At 39.2% G+C, this 18,896-nt stretch overlaps 1 protein-coding gene across 1 annotated transcript in view; it reads right to left on the bottom strand.

Annotated features, from left to right (window-relative positions):
- Positions 1–1,396: 1,396 nt before the first annotated feature.
- Positions 1,397–18,896, bottom strand: part of LOC134577470 (IgGFc-binding protein-like) — a 31,809-nt gene continuing 14,309 nt past the window's right edge. Inside the window, exons 5-20 of the mRNA XM_063436231.1 lie at positions 17,904–18,502; positions 16,971–17,538; positions 16,250–16,845; positions 15,494–16,073; positions 14,942–15,141; positions 14,686–14,827; positions 12,778–13,106; positions 11,811–12,384; positions 10,933–11,531; positions 8,979–9,546; positions 7,945–8,540; positions 6,993–7,563; positions 5,710–5,909; positions 4,664–5,035; positions 2,409–2,695; positions 1,397–1,695 (exon numbers count right to left, since the gene is read on the bottom strand). Coding sequence (XP_063292301.1) covers positions 1,686–1,695; positions 2,409–2,695; positions 4,664–5,035; positions 5,710–5,909; positions 6,993–7,563; positions 7,945–8,540; positions 8,979–9,546; positions 10,933–11,531; positions 11,811–12,384; positions 12,778–13,106; positions 14,686–14,827; positions 14,942–15,141; positions 15,494–16,073; positions 16,250–16,845; positions 16,971–17,538; positions 17,904–18,502 — 6,791 coding nt within the window. The 3' untranslated portion in view covers positions 1,397–1,685. The remainder of the gene's footprint in view (positions 1,696–2,408; positions 2,696–4,663; positions 5,036–5,709; positions 5,910–6,992; positions 7,564–7,944; positions 8,541–8,978; positions 9,547–10,932; positions 11,532–11,810; positions 12,385–12,777; positions 13,107–14,685; positions 14,828–14,941; positions 15,142–15,493; positions 16,074–16,249; positions 16,846–16,970; positions 17,539–17,903; positions 18,503–18,896) is intronic.

An 18,896-nucleotide genomic window follows, 5' to 3' on the forward strand; every position in this document is an offset into this window, starting at 1 on the left:
TTTATTGGAAGCCAGGCCCCTCCCATTTATTGGAAGCCAGGCCCCTCCCATTTATTGGAAGCCAGGCCCCTCCCATTTATTTGAAGCCAGGCCCCTCCCATTTATTTGAAGCCAGACCCTCCCATTTATTTGAAGCCAGACCCTCCCATTTGGTAGTATTAGGTTCAAGGTGCAATGGAGATTCTTTGGATGTAGAATGATTTGCAATATGTTGGACTCTGTAGGGTTTGGTGAGCAGATGTGGGAAGATTTTTGGGATGCATAAGTGTTTATAGAACTTGAGGGTCCGTTTCAGGAGAGACATTTGGGAGCCAGATGTGAATACAGTTTGGAATGGAGAATGGTTTTCGGGACTTGGGAAATATGTTTTAAAAGAGGTGGAATTTGGAAAGCGAATCCAGAGAGGTCTTCGGGTGGAGAATGTTTTGCAGTCCAGGAAAGATTCATTTCAGGGTACAGATGTTTATTGAACAAACCTCTAATGTGTGCAGTGTGGGTAGATAGATTTTATTATGGCAATCCAGCATTCATTCCCAACTCTTAATAAGACCCCCACACATGTGCAGTTAGTAGTGATGGAGTTTATTGCATGAAATAGACAGGAATAGAAAGATTTTTTTCAAATCTCTTAAATGCATTTCTAACACCAACCAGACTTCACCAGAACCCTTAAGCATGTGTTCAACCCTCAGTTCCAAAACAAAATAGCAAGATATGTATTCTAGAAACACCAATATGTTTTATTCAGTCACATTACTTGTGTTTATGCTTTAAAGGGGCACTGAAGTCCATTTTGAACCTGATGCTGTAATGTAAAACATTGCCGTTCCAGAGAAACTGCAATGTTTTAATTGCAGCACTAAGTCTGCCCTCAGTGGCTGTCTACTTTTGGTCTGTTAACTGATGCTGGAGGTCCTCACGCTCTTCATGAGGACCTCCAGCATCAGGTTTTTCCCCATAGGAAAGCATTGAGTAAATAAAGGATTTTTAACCCTTTATTTACTGGAGAGGGGGGTTGCAAAGGAGGGGGGAGGTAGAGGTATCAGTAGTGCCAGGAAACAGCTTTGTACAGTATCCCTTTAAGCAACCATGTCTGTTAATTAAGGGGTTGATACAGTTATTAGTGAGCTTTGAGGCGCTGAGAACCAACTACATTTAGATTAAATTAGCGAACGTGGAACTATTTTCTGCTATACAATCACAAGGCAGAAATCAACTTGCCACAATTTTAGTGAACGAACCCCCTAATTATTTAGCAGTTTGATGTTAATGTTTTATATTTCACAATTGTGTGTTAAAGTTGGCATATATAAACAAAATGGTGGCTCTGTAACTGATCATTTAAAAGTAAGACTCCAAACAAAGCAACCCCCCCATTTTATAAAATGCGGATTTCCCTTAACATGGCAGTGATCAGATCTGTGGGTTATGAGATGATTAAACCAGATGATGGCCATTATATTTTAGCCAGGCACTCTGGCAATACAGAATACATTACAATAACCCATAAGTGAACACAGAAAGAGTGATGTGATAAACATATGGGCTTTTCCTTTTGGACATTGGAGAGGTTATTGCCATTCGATCAGCCAGTATCTTCAGTTTCAGTGATTGTTGCTTTAAATTGTAACTTGTAGTTATGTCTTTAAATTTACTTTTATCGTGTGCGTTCTTTGTCGTTTCTTTTACGCATTACTGAAAGGGACAAAACAGAAATCATTAGTTTATTTGGTAAAAAATAGCCCTTTCAGACATTCTGCCTAAAATAGGTATTTTATTAAATGATATTGCTCTTTATAAAAGATATCAAAAATATTGTGTCTATTTTTAATAGTGTGAAAAAACAGACAGATTAATTTACTTATTGCTGAATTTTTGTTAATTGCAAGATTTAGAGTAAAATATCATTTTGTTACATTTGTCCGACCAGCCATTATGTCGTTTGGTTTTCGATTTATTGCAATGCACGTTTTTGGTTTTATTTCCCTACAAACAGAGCTCTAAATGCATCACGTCTAAACAATTCTACTTAAAGTTAAATTACAGATAACAAAAGTATCTCAGAATGTGAAGTGAAAGCAGGAAGAGCTAAAGGCGACTATAGATCATTCAGTTACCTTATGATAATCTAAAGGCTGCCTTTGTTTACATTTTTCTATTGTATTATGCGAGTGCTTAATATTATCACGGTATTCCAACAAGGGGCTATTCCTGCACACCATGCTGGGTCTCGTGTAATGTACATCTTACACAAGAAATAAAACACGATGAAATGAAGTCCCACTGTATTCTCTTATAGTCAACTATATTTCATGTGGAATTAGTTACCCAGGCACAATATTTGAAAATATTCTAGGTGGGTTGTATAGGTGTGAATCACTTGGTGAATATTATAGAGCGTTACTCACCAGCTGTAGAAATCCTGAGCAGTCCATGATGTTATGAGCTGCACTATGTTGGCAGCCGACTTCCCTGCAGGAGTAAGAAGGTCGTCAGCTTTGTTTCCATTGAAGTTTCCGCACGCTCCACATACACGCTCAGACAGTTCCTCAGACACGCGCACGCTCAGGTTTCCAGTGTCGCTGAAATCAATCTTCACGGTTGAGCCAATCGCAATGAAAACAGAGTTGTCCTTTCTGGTCGCACTAAGGATTCCAGTAAGCTGAACCGGCAAGCTTACAGAGCGTCCATTGACCTGGAACATCAACATTGAACCATTTAGGGAAATTAAATAAATAAATACAATATAATCATTGCAATGTTTGAGAGCTATTTTTTTCAAGATAAATCAGATTTGTATCAAACATCCGTAGCTAAAACTGGCATTGCACACTGTGGGCCATACCAAGTTGGGTACACTTTATAGCCATTTTCTTTCCTTTTTCACCCTGACTATACATATATTGTCCACCTGACGAGAAGCCTAAAGAATCCTTAGGTGGGGATGATACCACCCGAGCGCCTACATTGAGCAGTACAAGTCTGCTCTGTATATTGTGAGTAGTATATTTTATCTATTTTTATACCTTTCAACTATTATACAGAGAGCACTATATACTTTATTTTTCTTCCCTGGGTCGAATAATACCAACTTGGACGTCAAATTTGAGCCAGATATTCGCCAACTAACATTACTCCGCATATCCTTGAGTGGGGATTATTCCACTTCACATGCGTTATATCAGAGCTAGGTTTTAGCTCTGAAAAGTGTGAGTAAGACTACTTTTATTTTATTTTATATACCCCTTTATTCATCTATATACTGTGCCATTGGAGTTCCTTTTGTCTTTTTCTCCACATATTACTTCACTGGATTGCAAGTACCCAATTGTGAAGACACACCTCATTTTACGCCTCAGGATCCCTGTTTTTATACATGGCATCTACTATTATGGACTTATGATAAGTGTTTTGGACTATTGCCAATTATCCATTTATATTTCATTTAATATTTGATATTAAATTTTATTATTTTATATTACCTTTTATATACACTCTTATATGTTTTACTGTATATTTTAGGCGCAACCTTATTTTGTTCTGTTTTGTATCATTTCTTACCATTAGGGGATTATAGGGGACTCCCCTTTCAGGATTGCAGCCTTACTATTATTTTCTTGTGTGGCAACCTAGCGCTGATTTTTCCCTTTCCATTTTGGGAATGGGGGAAACTGCAGAAATCAGTGTAAGGGTACGTAAGTAACTCCATAATATTTATTTAGATTTAATATTAACGTACAAAAAGGTGTTGTGTGTCAAAAACGCTTATTAATCAAATATTCTTCAATTAGTAGCTGCTACCACACTCATACCGGACTGAGGAATCCAACGAATGGTGAAACACATTTCTGTAGGATAAGAGACTTTATAATAATGGTATATTTTTTCATATTGCACTATATCTTTGTTGTTTTTATTAATATAATAAAGTAATACTTTTTTAATACCATTACCTGAGTTCCTGCACTTATAAAAGAAGGTGGTGTGGTCCTTCATACAAAGCTACAATACGGAGCCAGGATTTAGGCTCCACGTTTGTGAGTATAACGATTACTACTCATAAGTAGTAATAATATTATTGAAAAAGCAATATTACACTATTTACAAAAAATAATTTTACTCTGAGATACATCACTGGATACAGGGATCAATTATAAGAACTAATATGGGAGAAGGGAGAGGTTTCCCAAACTGACCTAAAAGCTATACACAGAAGAGCTTAGTGGATTAGCTCTGAAACATGTGAGTGTTCCATATGAGAGTTTGCGCCTTAAAATAAATAAGGTTTTACACTATTGCCTACAATTTTTCTGTTTAAGGCAGGCTTCCCCAAACTCCGGCCCTCCAGATGTTGCTGAACTACAACTCCGATGATTCTCAGCCTATTACATTCATAGAATCATGGGAGTTGTAGTTCAGCAACATCTAGAGGGCCGGAGTTTGGGGAAACCTGGTTTAAGGTATAGTTGCTGGTTTACCACAAATTTTCATCAAAGCCAGTTAAGTAACTCATTGAAGTATTGAACTTAACACACATCTGTACACTTGTTGCACTTTAAAAGGTATATAGAGTGCCACTGTTTTTTATTGAAATGTATTTAGATTCAGCTAAACTAACACATTTGAACTGATTCCTTGTTTTCTCTCTAATTAAGTAACTTACCCAAATCTCCTTGTCTTTGGAGATTGTAACTAAGCCACCGCGATGGAAGATGTGAAGCCTAGATACGGATGTCCCTGCTCTTCCACAGTTCTGAATATCAGCAATGACCCTGATCTGCTGATCTTCAGCTGCTTTGCATAGAGAGACCACTTCAAATGGACCAGTTCCTACAGGTCCTCCTGAAAGACCATCAAACGTGACAAACTTCTGTGGGTTTAGAGTACATTCTCCTTCCACCAAGAAACAACCTCGAATTCCATTTCTTAGACCACAGCGTTCATTCGCGTTGCATGATATAGCCTGACAGACCACACCTCCAGCGCTGCATTTACATCTTTGGCTGCAATCCACAGTTACAAAGGATTCTCCGTCCTGTTTAATAGAAAAAAAATCAATTCTACATATTGATATCAGAGCATATATTGAAATCCAATTGGAGAATGCGTATTGAGCTATTTTTATATTTCACTAGTTTTATACTGATAAAATTTCCCTATGAATTCATCTATATTTCTTAGAAAACTAGAGGATTCAGGGTATAATCTAAAATTTAGACATCATGTAAAGTAATAAAACTTGTAATAACTCTTTGCTCGCCTTGTGATGCCATGCAGACATTTACCTTTCTTGCCTAACTTATGCAGGAGCAAGAAGAATGTAAAATGTGCTGTGGTATCAGTTATAGACATACGAGACATCATGTCATCTCTACAGACTACAAAGACACTTCTCTAGTACATCGTTTCATCCAGAAAGGGGTTCTATTCCTGTGAAACTATGTTCATCGTAATTCCAAACCCCCCAAAAAGTTCTAAATGTAACCGTTATAATAAAGCCAAACATACATACATGTACCATTTCTTGAAATATATCTAAAATATGTTCAGAAATGCTTTGGAATACTAAAGATACATAAAAGAAAAAAAAGAAGAATTCTGAACCTCAATATATATTTCAAATAGAATATCATTATCATCCCTAAATTGTTATGGCGTGTGCAGACCATATACATATAAAGCACGATTGGTCAACAAATAGAGACTTACACTGAGGTATCTTCCATTAAAGGTGCATCCACATTTGTCCATAGTGACGCAGTTCTCTCCATCGAAGGTGTAGCCGGCGTTGCACTCACAGCCCTCAAAGCAACGAGTCGTGCAGGTTGTCTGCGATGAGATGCCAGAGCAGGTACCTTCACATGTACGTGTGCAAAGCTCATAATGACTATTGGCCTGGCAGGAGAAAGCTGGGAAATCCAGAATAAATTGGAATAAGTGTGAATTCTATATATAACAATTTGCAGGTAGAGGTTTGAACGAAAGGTTACATACTTAATCTGTACATTGAGTTTATTGCTCTCAGGACGATATGTGGTGTTAGTCTATTACAAACGTACTATTTCTATTTCACAATGGAATGATCCCACCAAATATGAACAGGACACATACAGAGAGAGCTGCCGACACCAACTATGTCAGGCATTGCACAAGATGTATGTGAGCCAGATAACAATTACTGGGTCATCATTGGTCTTTTAGGGGTAAAGGATGTGGTGTCATCGTTTAACCCTTATATCTAGAGATATCGGACGTTGGCGAAACAGTCACCATCTAGACTTGTGTATTTGGTTTCAAACAAACTGCAATTCGTCCAATTTTACTCGCAGTTCAATCTAGTAGTGACCAATAGAGGTGGAAAAAGAGAAGAAATACAATTATCATGGCTATACTGTATTTAATAGATAATATGGAAAACATATATATATATATATATATATATATATATATATATATATATTTTATTATTATTATTATTATTATTATTATTTATTTATTTATTTTGCTCCTCCTTGTTTACCCCCTCTATTGGTGACTTACTCTCACTTGATCTGTGAACCGAAATAGTGGTAATATGCATCAATCATTATACCGTAACATATATTCGGAAAATTGATATTTATTAATCAGTCACTATATGTATGGGTTTCAAATCTGTGAAGCAATTGCAAAGATGGCCACCGATTTCTGTACTCCTATTAAGTCTTTAAAATAAATGAAATGTCAGATGACTGTTGCTTTGAGGGAAATTCTCTCCCCTGGCAATAGTTGCCATGTGTTTGTTCAATGGGATGCCAAGTCTAATACCGGGGTTTTAGTCAAGTTCTCATTATGACCCTAAAGAAATAACTGGTATTCATCTATTTAATAAAGTGTACATGTTGAATGTGTCTTTATCTCACCATAGACAAACAGACATTGCAAGCATATTGCAACCAAGTAGTCCTGATGAGCTGAAGCTAGAATTACATATTTTCCTGCTTTGTACTTACGACAGAAGGTAGGTGATCTCCAAGTGCCAATGGCAACGCCAACAGTGTGACATGCCGCTGCGTAGGATTGTATGCTCTTGCAAACGACACCGTCATTTCCGTTGACTGCACAGGCATCATAAGCACAGTGGTTAAAGTATTCCACGGGGCTGATCTTGGAGTGACACGCTTTGAAAGGCCCAGCTGGGTCAGTGATCATGCCACAAGAGGTTGTTGCCTTGTATGGTTGGAGTTTGGTTGCATCGCACACAGCACACTGATCTGTGCAACCATCACTGCACTTGGCACCAGCAATGCTCACTTTCCAGGCTGCTCCAAATTCATTGACATTTCTCACAACCTGGGAACTGGGGAGCTGGTAGTCATCTGTTTTGTCATCATTGAAGTTGCCACAAAGGCCTCCCAGTTTGCCACGGTATGTTCCAGGAATACTTAAGATGACATGGTAAACTGTGTCATAAAGAACTTTTATTCCAAAGTCAGTCTGTAAGACAATATTGCTTCCTTCCTGATTCACTGAGATGTCTCCATCACCAATAATTAATGGCAATGTCTGTATCTCTCCATCAACCTGTCAACACAAAAGAAAATCAAAACCAGAGCATGGTTAAAAAACAAGACGTCAAACACCTTTTTTCTCTGATTTGTGTATTTTTTCAAAATGTTACTATGTGTATCCGATATGTACTAATCGGTCTATATGATCATCACTTGATTAAGTTATGACATAAAAATCTACTATGCAATATTGGAGCTAATACAGCAAACCAATATTAGAAATAAACACTATGTAGAAAAGTGGTTTGAAAACATTAGAATAAAATAAATTAGCAATGAAATTGCATTGTTGTAGGTGTCTGATAATCCACGTGTATTCATTTTGGTGGATTCCTCTCAAAATGTCATGTCTGAGGAGAACATGCAAATACATACATTATTTCTGTATACTTACTTTTACTTTCCATTTCATTCCTCTTTCGATTGCCACCGAGTAGCCATACACATACACTACAACCAGTCTTGTCACCGCAACTTGGCCATTGCCATAGCTTTCATTCTCCACCACCACAGAGAATTTCTCCAGTCGGGGATCATCTGCCACCACCTTTGAGAGGATGTAGGTGCATGTGCCTTGAAAGTCAAAAGTGAGGCCATCAAAAGAAATGTAGTGAGGGTCTCCATTAGCAACACAGCGCCCACAATCCTTTGCATGGCAGCCACGCACTCCATTGACAACTGTGCATTCCTCTTCAGGTTTACATGTTTCAGCCTGGCATTTGACAATCCCATTCTCCCCACACTGACATCTCTGATTGCACTGGCCTTCAGCAAAGAAGACTTCATTCTTCTGGTAATATTTGCCCTGGTAGACACAACCACACTGGGCAAGGGGAACACACTTGTGACCGCTCATCATGAAGCCATTATTGCAGTAACAGCCTTCTTTGCAAGATGACCGACAGCCGGTAGGGGCAGCTAGACCATGACAGGTAACGGGACAGCTATCTCCACACAATTCATAGTGAGTGTTAATTGGGCAGGATGGTGCTATAGGAGGCAAGAAAAAAAATAAAAGTAGGGCATTTAATAAATTTAAAAAGACAATCACTTTTTAATAGGTTTAAGGAATACTTTCTAAATAAAGAAATACGCACTTTGATTTATATACTGTGGAAATATTAAATTTTCCATTATTTTTTACCAATCAAAAACTGGAGGGCAATTGTAGACGTCACAGATCCACATGCATAATTACCATTTATTTTCTCAGAGTAAAAAGAAAAGGCGATCTCATAAACTTAGGCAATAAAAAGTGGTCACAAAGTTCTTTATTTAAAAGTGGGGGCAATCAAATGGGAACTAATGGAACTATTAGGCATATTCCATTGGGGACTCATCCTCGTTTACACTTTTTGTTTTTTGTTTTTAAACAGAACACTAGGTTTAATATTCTAAATTGAGACTAATAGGTTATACACAACTTACGACAGAAGGCATCTGATCTCCATTCTTGGATCTGGACGCCAGCATCTTGGCAAGCAGATACGTAGAAGCCTATAGCGGTACAGAATGAGGACGAGTGACCTTGGTATTGGCATGCATCGAACACACAGTCGTTGAAATAAGGTGTTGGATCAACGACTGAGCGACATTCCTTAAAAGGCCCATTGGTCTTGGTGAGGATCCCGCAGTATTTTTCAGCCTTGTATGCTTGTTTCTGAGCTTCTGTGCACAGCGGACAGGTCCCAGTACATTCTGGGCTGCACCCTTGAACTTCAGCCACTTTCCAGCTATTACCAAACTGTACAGCAGTGCCTGCCGCTCCTCCAGTCTTCATGGTGAAATCGTCACTGGGATTCTTGTTATTGTTGCCACACAAACCACCAACTGCATTGGAATAGGTGCTTGGTACAGTAACCGTGACGTAGCTGCTCCAGTCAAAGGTGACGGTCACATCAAAATCAGTTTTTATGATGCCTTGGCTGCCACTGATGTAAGCAGCAATTTTGTTGTTTTGATAATAGAATGGTAAGGCAGTTACAATGCCATCAATCTAAAAAATATAAACAGATTCATTGGATTGTTAATAGAATTATGAAGCAAAATAACAAGGCTGAACTTGATGGACGCAAGTCTCTTTTGTAACTATGTAACAAATTAGAATAGTATCTGGTAAAATTGAGCAGGCAGGTTTATCACAAGTATATTGAGTAAGAGTTGGGCTCTATAAAATGTGATTTAGCAAATTTGGATTATCCTCTAAGCCAGCATCATAATATGGGTGACATGAACGTTCAATCAGTACCCACATTTCCATGGTGCCGCTGTTTCAACCAGTTTCTCCTCTTTCCCCTTATTGTCTTATACTTCCTCCCCCCTAGTTAGTGAGAAGAAAAAACTTTTTGTAATACATTTATACCAGTGGGACTTCTGTATTAGTTTTAGGAAAAAAGAAAACAAGGAAACTTAAAGGGACATTATAGTCACCTGAACACCTACAGCTTATTGAATTTGTTCTGGTGAGTAGAATCATTACCTTCAGGATTTTTGCTGTAAACACTGCCTTTTCAGAGAAAATGCAGTGTTTACATTACAGCCTAGTGATAACTTCACTGGCCACTCCTCAGATGGCTGTTAGAGATCCTTCCTGGGTCATGGCTGCCTAAAATGCATCCAAACCTTCAGTATCTCCTCCCTCTGCATGCAGACACTGAACTTTCCTCATAGAAAGGCATTGATTCAATGTATCTCTATGAGGAGATGCTGATTGGCCAGGGCTGTGTTTGAATCATGCTGGCTCTGCCCCTGATCTGTCTCCTTGTCAGTCTCAGCCAATCCTATGGGGAAGCACTGTGATTGGATCAGGCCACCACTTCTGATGATGTCCGCAGGCAGTGGGCAGGTCTAAAGGAAACAGAGCCAGAGCTAGCAGCTTCAGGCTAGAATACAAGTAAGTTTTCTATTTTTAGGGAGGCATGAGGGGGTCAGGGGGGCTAGATGGTGGTTATAACCCCATAGGGTCAGGAATACATGTTTGTGTTCCTGAGCCTATAGGGCTCCTTTAACAAGAAAGTATTCCTTGATTTAACTTGTGCGAATATACAACAAATTAACAATTATGTGTTTTTAGACTAAATATGATGAATGGATTATTTCGTTCTGTAAATATTAGTTGTGATTTAATTGCACTTTAGTTGTAAACTTTTACACAAGTAAATATCAATAGATTCTCCTTGAATCTCTGAATAATATGTGAATGAATTTCATACGCTGTTCAAACTAATAATGTAGATGTGTAATACTTTAACCACAAACATATTTTGTTCACGTGTGACATTTCTACTTAATAACTCCTCCTTTGTTTAGTAAATATATTAATGTATTATGTTGCTTATCCCATTTTACATATTTTCTCAGCTGAATGTGTAATGGTACGTACCAAAATACGACGTGGGTAGTCCAGGCTAAGGGTTAATGTCATACCATAGACATCAACAGATACAACTTTAGTGTAAGACACCGCTTTGTTTCCACGGTTGTTATTCTGAACGTTGACTGTAAAACGGGTAAGAGATGCATCGCTAGACGTAACTCCTACTAGTTGGTATACACAGGTACCCATAAAGTCAAATCTCTTGCCATCGAATGTTGTGTAGTGAGGATCACCAGAAGCAGAACATGTTGAGTAGCTAATGGGCTGGCATCCACGGACTCCATTCACCACCATGCACCTCTCACTTGCTTTACAACTTGTTTCTTTACAAGTCACCATTCCCAGAGTTGGGTCACATTTGCAAAGTACACGGCAGTTGTCATCAGACCAGAATTCCTGGTTAGGCTGGTAATAGGCACCATTGTAGTTACAACCACAACTTGCAACCGGAACACATTTATCAGCACTGAGGATAAAGCCATCGTTACATTGGCAAGTCTCCACGCAATCATCAGTGCATCGAGCTGGGGCCGTTCTATCAGTACAACTTGCTGGACAGGCATTTCCACAGAATTCATAGTGGCTGTTTGCTGGACAGGGCTGGGCTGAAATTAAATATGCATTCTATTACAGGAAATGCCTTGATTTGTCACAGTGATTCAAACGAGAGATTCATGAGCCATTAAGAACATTTTTGTTAAGCATTGGCTGAGCTTTGTCAAGCTTCATCTATGATTTTATTTTTGTATTATATTAGCATATTGTTTTACTATATTTACTCTTATGATCTAATAATAGAGAGACAGAGAAAGAGGGAGAGAAATAGATCAGACACAATTGATCATTAATATTAAAAGTTACATTGTTTTAGATTCCTGACCTACCACAACCAGAAGGTGTCCTCCAGTCATAGATTTTAACCCCTTGCTTCCTGCATGTGTTGGCGTAGGCATTAAGAGCTTGACACAGGAATTGTTTGGCTCCACCCTGAATGCAGACGTCATAGAGACAGTTGTCGAAGAAGCTATCTGGATTAACTTTGGCGTGACATTCCCGGAAGGGACCATCTACAGGTTTACTGATGAGACCACAGAAATCATTGTTTCCATACAGGTTCTTTTTGCTGTCATCACAAGTCGGGCAGACTCCACGACAGACATCCCAGCAGAATGGATCCCTGTCATTGACTTTCCAGCTCTTGGCCCAGTCTATGACTGAAGTCACTGGCTTATTATCGATGCCAACTAACTCATCTCCGATATTCTGATTGAAGTTACCGCACAGACCACCGGTGGCCCCGTAATAGCTGCTGGGCAGGGTGACCACAACATGCCAATTATATTCATAGGTTACTTGCAGACCGAAATCTGTGCGTAGTACAGCATTGAATCCACTCATGCTAATGGTGATCTTCCCATCAAGCAGTGTCACAGGAAGATTAGTCAAGACATCATTTACCTACAAGAAAAATTGAGACAATATGTCATTAATATTTTTATTCAATATATTTTTGGTTCCTTTGAGATGTATACCAACTATAAGACTATAAGATGACTTCCCAAGAGAGCAGTTACATTTAAGGTATAAAGTGTAGGGTTGGTCAAAAACCTATTTCAGGATGTTTCTAACTAAAATATGTACTCACCCCTTTGATAGTTTGTTTTCCAGGGTACCTGGAATAAATCCTTGTCTTTCCCAATTTAATACATTTCCAAGGTTTTAGTCTTCATTTATTGCCAAATGTCATGTTTTACTGAAGTCCTCTAGCATGGGTTTTTAACATTTCTACAACCAACCATACCATTATATCAGAGATCTCCATACATTAAAACAGAATCAGTTTCAACTTACCCTGACTTTACCAGATTCACCCTTCAGGATTGAAACCTTATATCCATATGTGTAAATAGAAACCGTTCTGACAAAAGACACAGCTTGGCTTCCCCGGTTATCATTCTTCTCCTCGATTGTAAATGGCACAAGAGTGGGATCATTCCCAATGTACTTGGACAAGACATACGTACAGGTACCCTGGAAGTCATAGTTATAACCGTCGAATGTGTGATAATGGGGGTCACCCCATCCCCAACATGTGCCAATATAGTTGGGTACACAGACTGGGTTTCCATCTTGAATCTTGCACGTTTCCTTGACTCTACATGTTACAGATTTGCATGGATCTAAAAACATTGTATCATTATTATTAGTGCAACACAAAATAAAGTTAAATAATGAAAAATTTGTGTAAACATGAAAACAAAGTTTATTTGAAAAAGTGAAGCACAAGACATACATTCCAAGACCGTAGCAGGACTACCGTGGTCGCAAGGGTCGTAGCTGAGACCAGGTCAGTCACCTCAGGGAGCCCGGCCACCCTGTGGACACCTGTGACCAAGATGCCCACCGGCCATGTTGCGGACCCAGCATGTGCAGTAGTACCGCCATGATCTCAGGGCCACCCGATGGCAAAGTATTTTTAGAGGGCCCGGTCTGCGCTGCAGCAACCAGGCCCCCTGTGATAAGTTCAGATCTGGGAGGAAGTGACTGCCCTGTTCACACCTCCCAGCTTACACAGAGCACGGCTGGCGAGGAAGAGGAGGTGAGGAGGGAGTCAGAGTAGGAGATCTGACTCCCATCAGCCTGAGCCGATAGACCCCATGGAAGTCACCCTCCTGCACCTAAAAAGTTAGGAAACGGGAGGGTGACTAAACCATTTTGCATGTGTGTGTTTGTGTATGTGTGTCCATGTATGTATGTATGTATGTATGTATATATATATATGTATGTATGTATGTGTGTGTGTGTGTTTGTGTATGTGTGTCCATTTATGTATGTATGTATGTGTGTCTTTCTATGTGTATTTGTTTGTCTGCATGCATATCTATGTATCTGTATGAGTGTAATTCTGTGTATTTGAATATTTATCCTTAAGTGTTTGTATCTGCATGTGTGTCAGTGTGTGTCTGTATTTGTGTCAGTGTTTGTATCTATAGGAGTGTCATTTTGTGTATCTCAAAATGTGTAGTCTGTGTGTGTGTATCTGCATGTGTGTCTATGTGTCTGTGAATCTGTGTATGATTTTGTGTGTCTGCATTTGCATGTGTGTATGTGTGTTTGTATCAGCATGTGTGTCCGTGTATGTATCTGTGTGTTTGTATATCTGCATGTCTGTCAGTATATGCACCTGTGTGTCTGTGTAACTGTCACCCCACCACACACTCACCTCCTTCACCCTGCCACACTTACAATTACTCCTCCAATCCCCCATTAACCAATGCCATACTCCCACCCATCGCTCTGCCATATTGACCCTATTACACTCACCTTCTTTAGCACTCACCCCTACCCCATCCTGTCACGCTCTTTCTCCATCACTGAGCCACACTCACTCAATCTCATTAACCTTTCAATACTGTCATGCTCAACCCCCCCAACCACTCCACACTAACCCTGCTGGGTGTGAATGAGACACATGGAGGGGTTGAGGTACGTGCTTGTGACACATGGGGGGACTGGAGGTGGCAAGATGTAGGGGGAGGGGCAGGTCAATTTTCGCACCGGGGCCCCGTAGTTTCTAGTTACGCCTCTGTTCTAAGATGATATTGTCTGATTATAGTTATATTAACAGATTATACAAGAAGAATAATGCTGCCCTTATCTTAAAGTTGAAGGGTATGCCACCAAGCCAAACAAATGTCATGCATTTTAAAGTTCATGGTAAACTATTCTTCGTTGATGCATTTACTTATTCCAGCTTACCTTTGTTGATACATTTAACATTTCCATCTTTAATCTGGCATGTTTCATCAGCTGCACAGCCAGTTTGCTTGCAGTCCAGACCACCTACTGGACTACAGGAGCAGATCTCTTTGCAGTCATTGGATAGCACCTCTTCATTGGGCTACAGAAATAAAATCTATATTTTAATGGAATACTATAATATGTGCAAAATGCAAACATGAATATAAAAAGGTCCACCACCTATTATGCACATTAGGTACACAGACATGCACACCTGATAGTATTTGCCGTTTTCGAAGCAGCCACACTTGTCCATAGACACACAACCTTGCCCATCGAAAAAGAATCCATCATTGCACTCACAGCCCTCGGCACAGGTTTCTGGGCACTTGGCAGGGTCAGTGATGCCGGCACATGTAATAGAGCAGACATCGGCGCAAACCTTGTACTTGCTGTTTGCTGGGCATGTCAGAGCTAATTTGGGAACACGAAGAGACATTTTATCAGAATTGAAAGGTAAAACAAATTTGGTCATTACAAGGATGCACACCATGTGCTGTAATAATAAATAATACGTGTAATATACGCTATCAAATCATAATTAAATATTGCTGAATAAAACTTTAATGATTTGATATTTAAAAAAATAAAAATGGAAATGAATTATATATATATATATATATTTTATATTTTAAGATTTTGAAAAAATAACTTTAAAAGTTTTGCGAAAAATATTCAATTGTGGACATGACTAGATAAAAATATATCAGATTCTAGAGATATAACTTAAGCTTTTCATTAAAAGATTTAGAATAACAAGACTTACGACAGAAGGCGTCAGTTCTCCATGGTTGGACAGTGACCCCAGCTGCTTGACAGGCGGCAACATAACTCTGAATACTGTGGCATAAAATTTTGCTATCTCCCTGGCCAGCACACAGGTCAAAGAGGCAGCTGTTGAAATAGTTATCAGGATTAACAGTTCCATAACAAGCACTCAGTGGACCATCAGGTTTTTTTAGGAAGCCACAATAGTTATCGGTTTGGAAGATTTCCTTTTTCCTGCTATCACAGACGGGGCATGGATTTCCAGCTGCTCCACAGCCATGGTCACAATTAACACCAGGGATCTGAACTTTCCAGGTGGCCCCAAAAGAGGTGGCATCAGGAGCCAATGCCTTATCAGGTTGTTGGAACTCGTCTCTTCGATCACCATTGTAATTTCCACACAGACCTCCCAATTGTCCTTTGTAGTTTCCTGGAACAGTGACAATTACATGATAAACTAGATCATAGCTAACTTGGACACCAAAATCTGTTTCAATGATGGCTCTCAGACCATGTTGGAAAACTCGGATCTTGCCACCTTCCAAGGTTAATGGTAGGTTATTGAGCACTCCATCGACCTATGTAAGAAATATATACACACATTATACATTGGTAAAACATCACATATATGTATAAGTAACCTGTACAAAGGTTGAAATACTTGCATATGTTTTTGTAAACTTCCATACTAGCTATTTAACACATTAATTTGCTCCTATTGAAATGACTTGAAATGAATTTAAGATCTTCTTACCAGCACTCTGCCACGGTTATCATAGAGTAGAACAAGGTTGTAGCCATAGACCTCAAAAGCCACCAGTTTGGTAACTGCCACTCGTCCATCACCCCACTTCTCATTTTTCACATTAATTGCAAAGGGAACCAGATTGGCATTGCTTGTGACAGTCTTGGACAGTGTATAGGTGCAGGTGCCTTGGAAATCAAAGTAAAGACCATCAAAAGACACATAATGAGGGTCACCAGCTGCAGAACATTGGGCTGATCCTATAGGTTGGCATTTCTGGACTCCATCAACCACTTTGCATTCCTCATTGGCACCACAAGAGAACGCCTTGCAATCTACTACACCACTAGCAGTACAGGTACACTGCTGATTGCACAATCCATTGGGGTAAAAGATTTCACCAGATTTATAGTATCTGTTGTTATAATTGCATCCACACTGAGCGATCGGGACACAGTCTCCACCACTCAGTATAAAGCCATCATCACAGACGCAGCCTTCCGAGCATGTAGGGTTACATCCCAATGGAGGAGCAAGGGTGAGACAGGTTGGACTGCACCCTGAAGCACAAGTGTCATAGTGACTGTTCTTAGGGCAGACGGGACCTGGTAGCAAAATGACAAAGAAGCAGAGAAAATTAATTTTAGCCACACATAAGGTATTTCAATATATAGTATATTGCTTCACCATCTGCCTTTTAAATAAAGCTATATTTTCTAAATCTACTTACTGCAGAACTTGGCAGATCTCCATGGATATATGACAGCCCCGGCTTGTTGACAGGCTGTGGCATAGCTGGCTATGATTTTGCACAGAACATCCTGACGACCTTCATAAAAGCAAGCATCATATACACAACTCTTGAAGTAGCCTTGAGGGTCTACCTTAGCTTGGCATTCACGGAAAGGTCCACTTCTGTCTTTAAGTATACCACACCCTTCTTTATTGTTGGTGTGACGTAGTTCTAATTCTGCAAGTTTGGAGCAGTCTCCTTTGTCTTCTTCATAACACCCAGGAACATTTTTTACTTTCCAGCTATTGCCAAAAAGTAAAGGCTTATTCGTAATTTGATTATTCTTCATTGTTAAGTCATTATTTGCATTACCATCAAAATTGCCACAAAGACCACAGAGTGCCCCAGCGTACGTGCTAGGAACCTTTACAGCAATATGACTTTCCCAATTGAATGAGATTCTCAGCCCAAAGCTTGTCTGGACAATGCCGTGGAAGCCCTCTTTATAGATGGACAGTTTGCCATTATCAACTATATATGGGAGGTTTGTTAACACTCCATTTAGCTGGAAAAAGAGAGAGAGAGAGAGAGAGAGAATCAGTCAGTCAGTGCAGGTTTGAGGTTTAAATTCTTCATTTTCAAGCTGGCAATGCAAATTCTAACACACACACACACACATACACACACACCATACAAATGATACATGGATTTTTTTTTCTTCATGAAAATAATGTAATATTAGAGGCCAAGAATAGTGAACAAGTAGGTAACATTGATTTAAAAAAAATATATATGTTTCAGCTGCATGAATTCCTATTGCTTATATTCATTTAAAATGAAAAATAATTGTATTACTATTAAGTATATTAAATCAAGTTAAATCAAGATTTAACAAAAAAACATTAAAATGTGAATAATTTGAGAACTTACCAGAATCTTGTCCTTGTACCGTCTGTCGATGACAATGTCAAAGTCACAAATATTCACCTGCACGGCAGTGACGTAAGACACAACTTTGCTTCCTCTGTTGTCATTCTGGACATTGACACTGAAGTCCACCAGATCATCTGACTTCTTGCAAACTCCCACAAACTGATAGATGCATGTTCCCTGGAAATCATACCTCGTTCCATCAAACGTGATATAATGGGGATCTCCAGAGGCTGAGCAACTGCCATAGGTCAAAGGGTAGCAGTTCTGAATGCCATTGACTACATTGCACTTCTCAGAAGACTTACATTTTGTTGCCTTGCATTCAACTTTTCTGGTGCTAGGGTTACAGACACATTGCTTCTCACACTTTTTGTCTCCCCAGAACTTTTCATTGGCTGCATAAAGTTTACCCTCAAAAATGCAGCCACAGCTGACACTTGAAATACATTTACCTTCATCCAACACGTATCCTTCCTTACACTCACATGTTTCCACACAGGTATCAGAGCATTTAGTTGGTGTAGCATCGTCATTGCAGGTTTTAGGGCAAGCTCCACCACAGAGCTTGTACTGACTGTTTGCTGGGCATTGCAGTGCTGGAAAAAGAGGAGAGAAAATAGACAAGGTTCCCAGTCAATACCATAATACTCTTCAAATGGTGGCTGTGTAATCAAACACATTTAAAAATAAAATAAAAGCAATTCTGTGTTGACTTTAATTTTTTTTTTTTTTAACCATTTTTCCCAGTGAATATTTTCACACAGTAATCTAATTTACTGTAATTACCGTATATAGAGAAAAGAGGTCTATGGAGGATACTAACTTCTTTGAAAACGCACTGTCATAGTCCATTTAGTAATACCAGATTTAAAAAAAATACAAATCCCCTTGTTGCTCAAGAAAAGGTATGGCTGTTAAAATCAGTGTGTGAGTGTGCTCCTTCTCTGTACATGCTGTGCTTTATTAAGTAGTTCCAAATCAAGTCATCGG

The sequence above is a fragment of the Pelobates fuscus genome, chromosome 11, assembly GCF_036172605.1.
Source record: "Pelobates fuscus isolate aPelFus1 chromosome 11, aPelFus1.pri, whole genome shotgun sequence".
In the NCBI taxonomy this organism is placed as follows: Eukaryota; Metazoa; Chordata; class Amphibia; order Anura; family Pelobatidae; genus Pelobates; species Pelobates fuscus.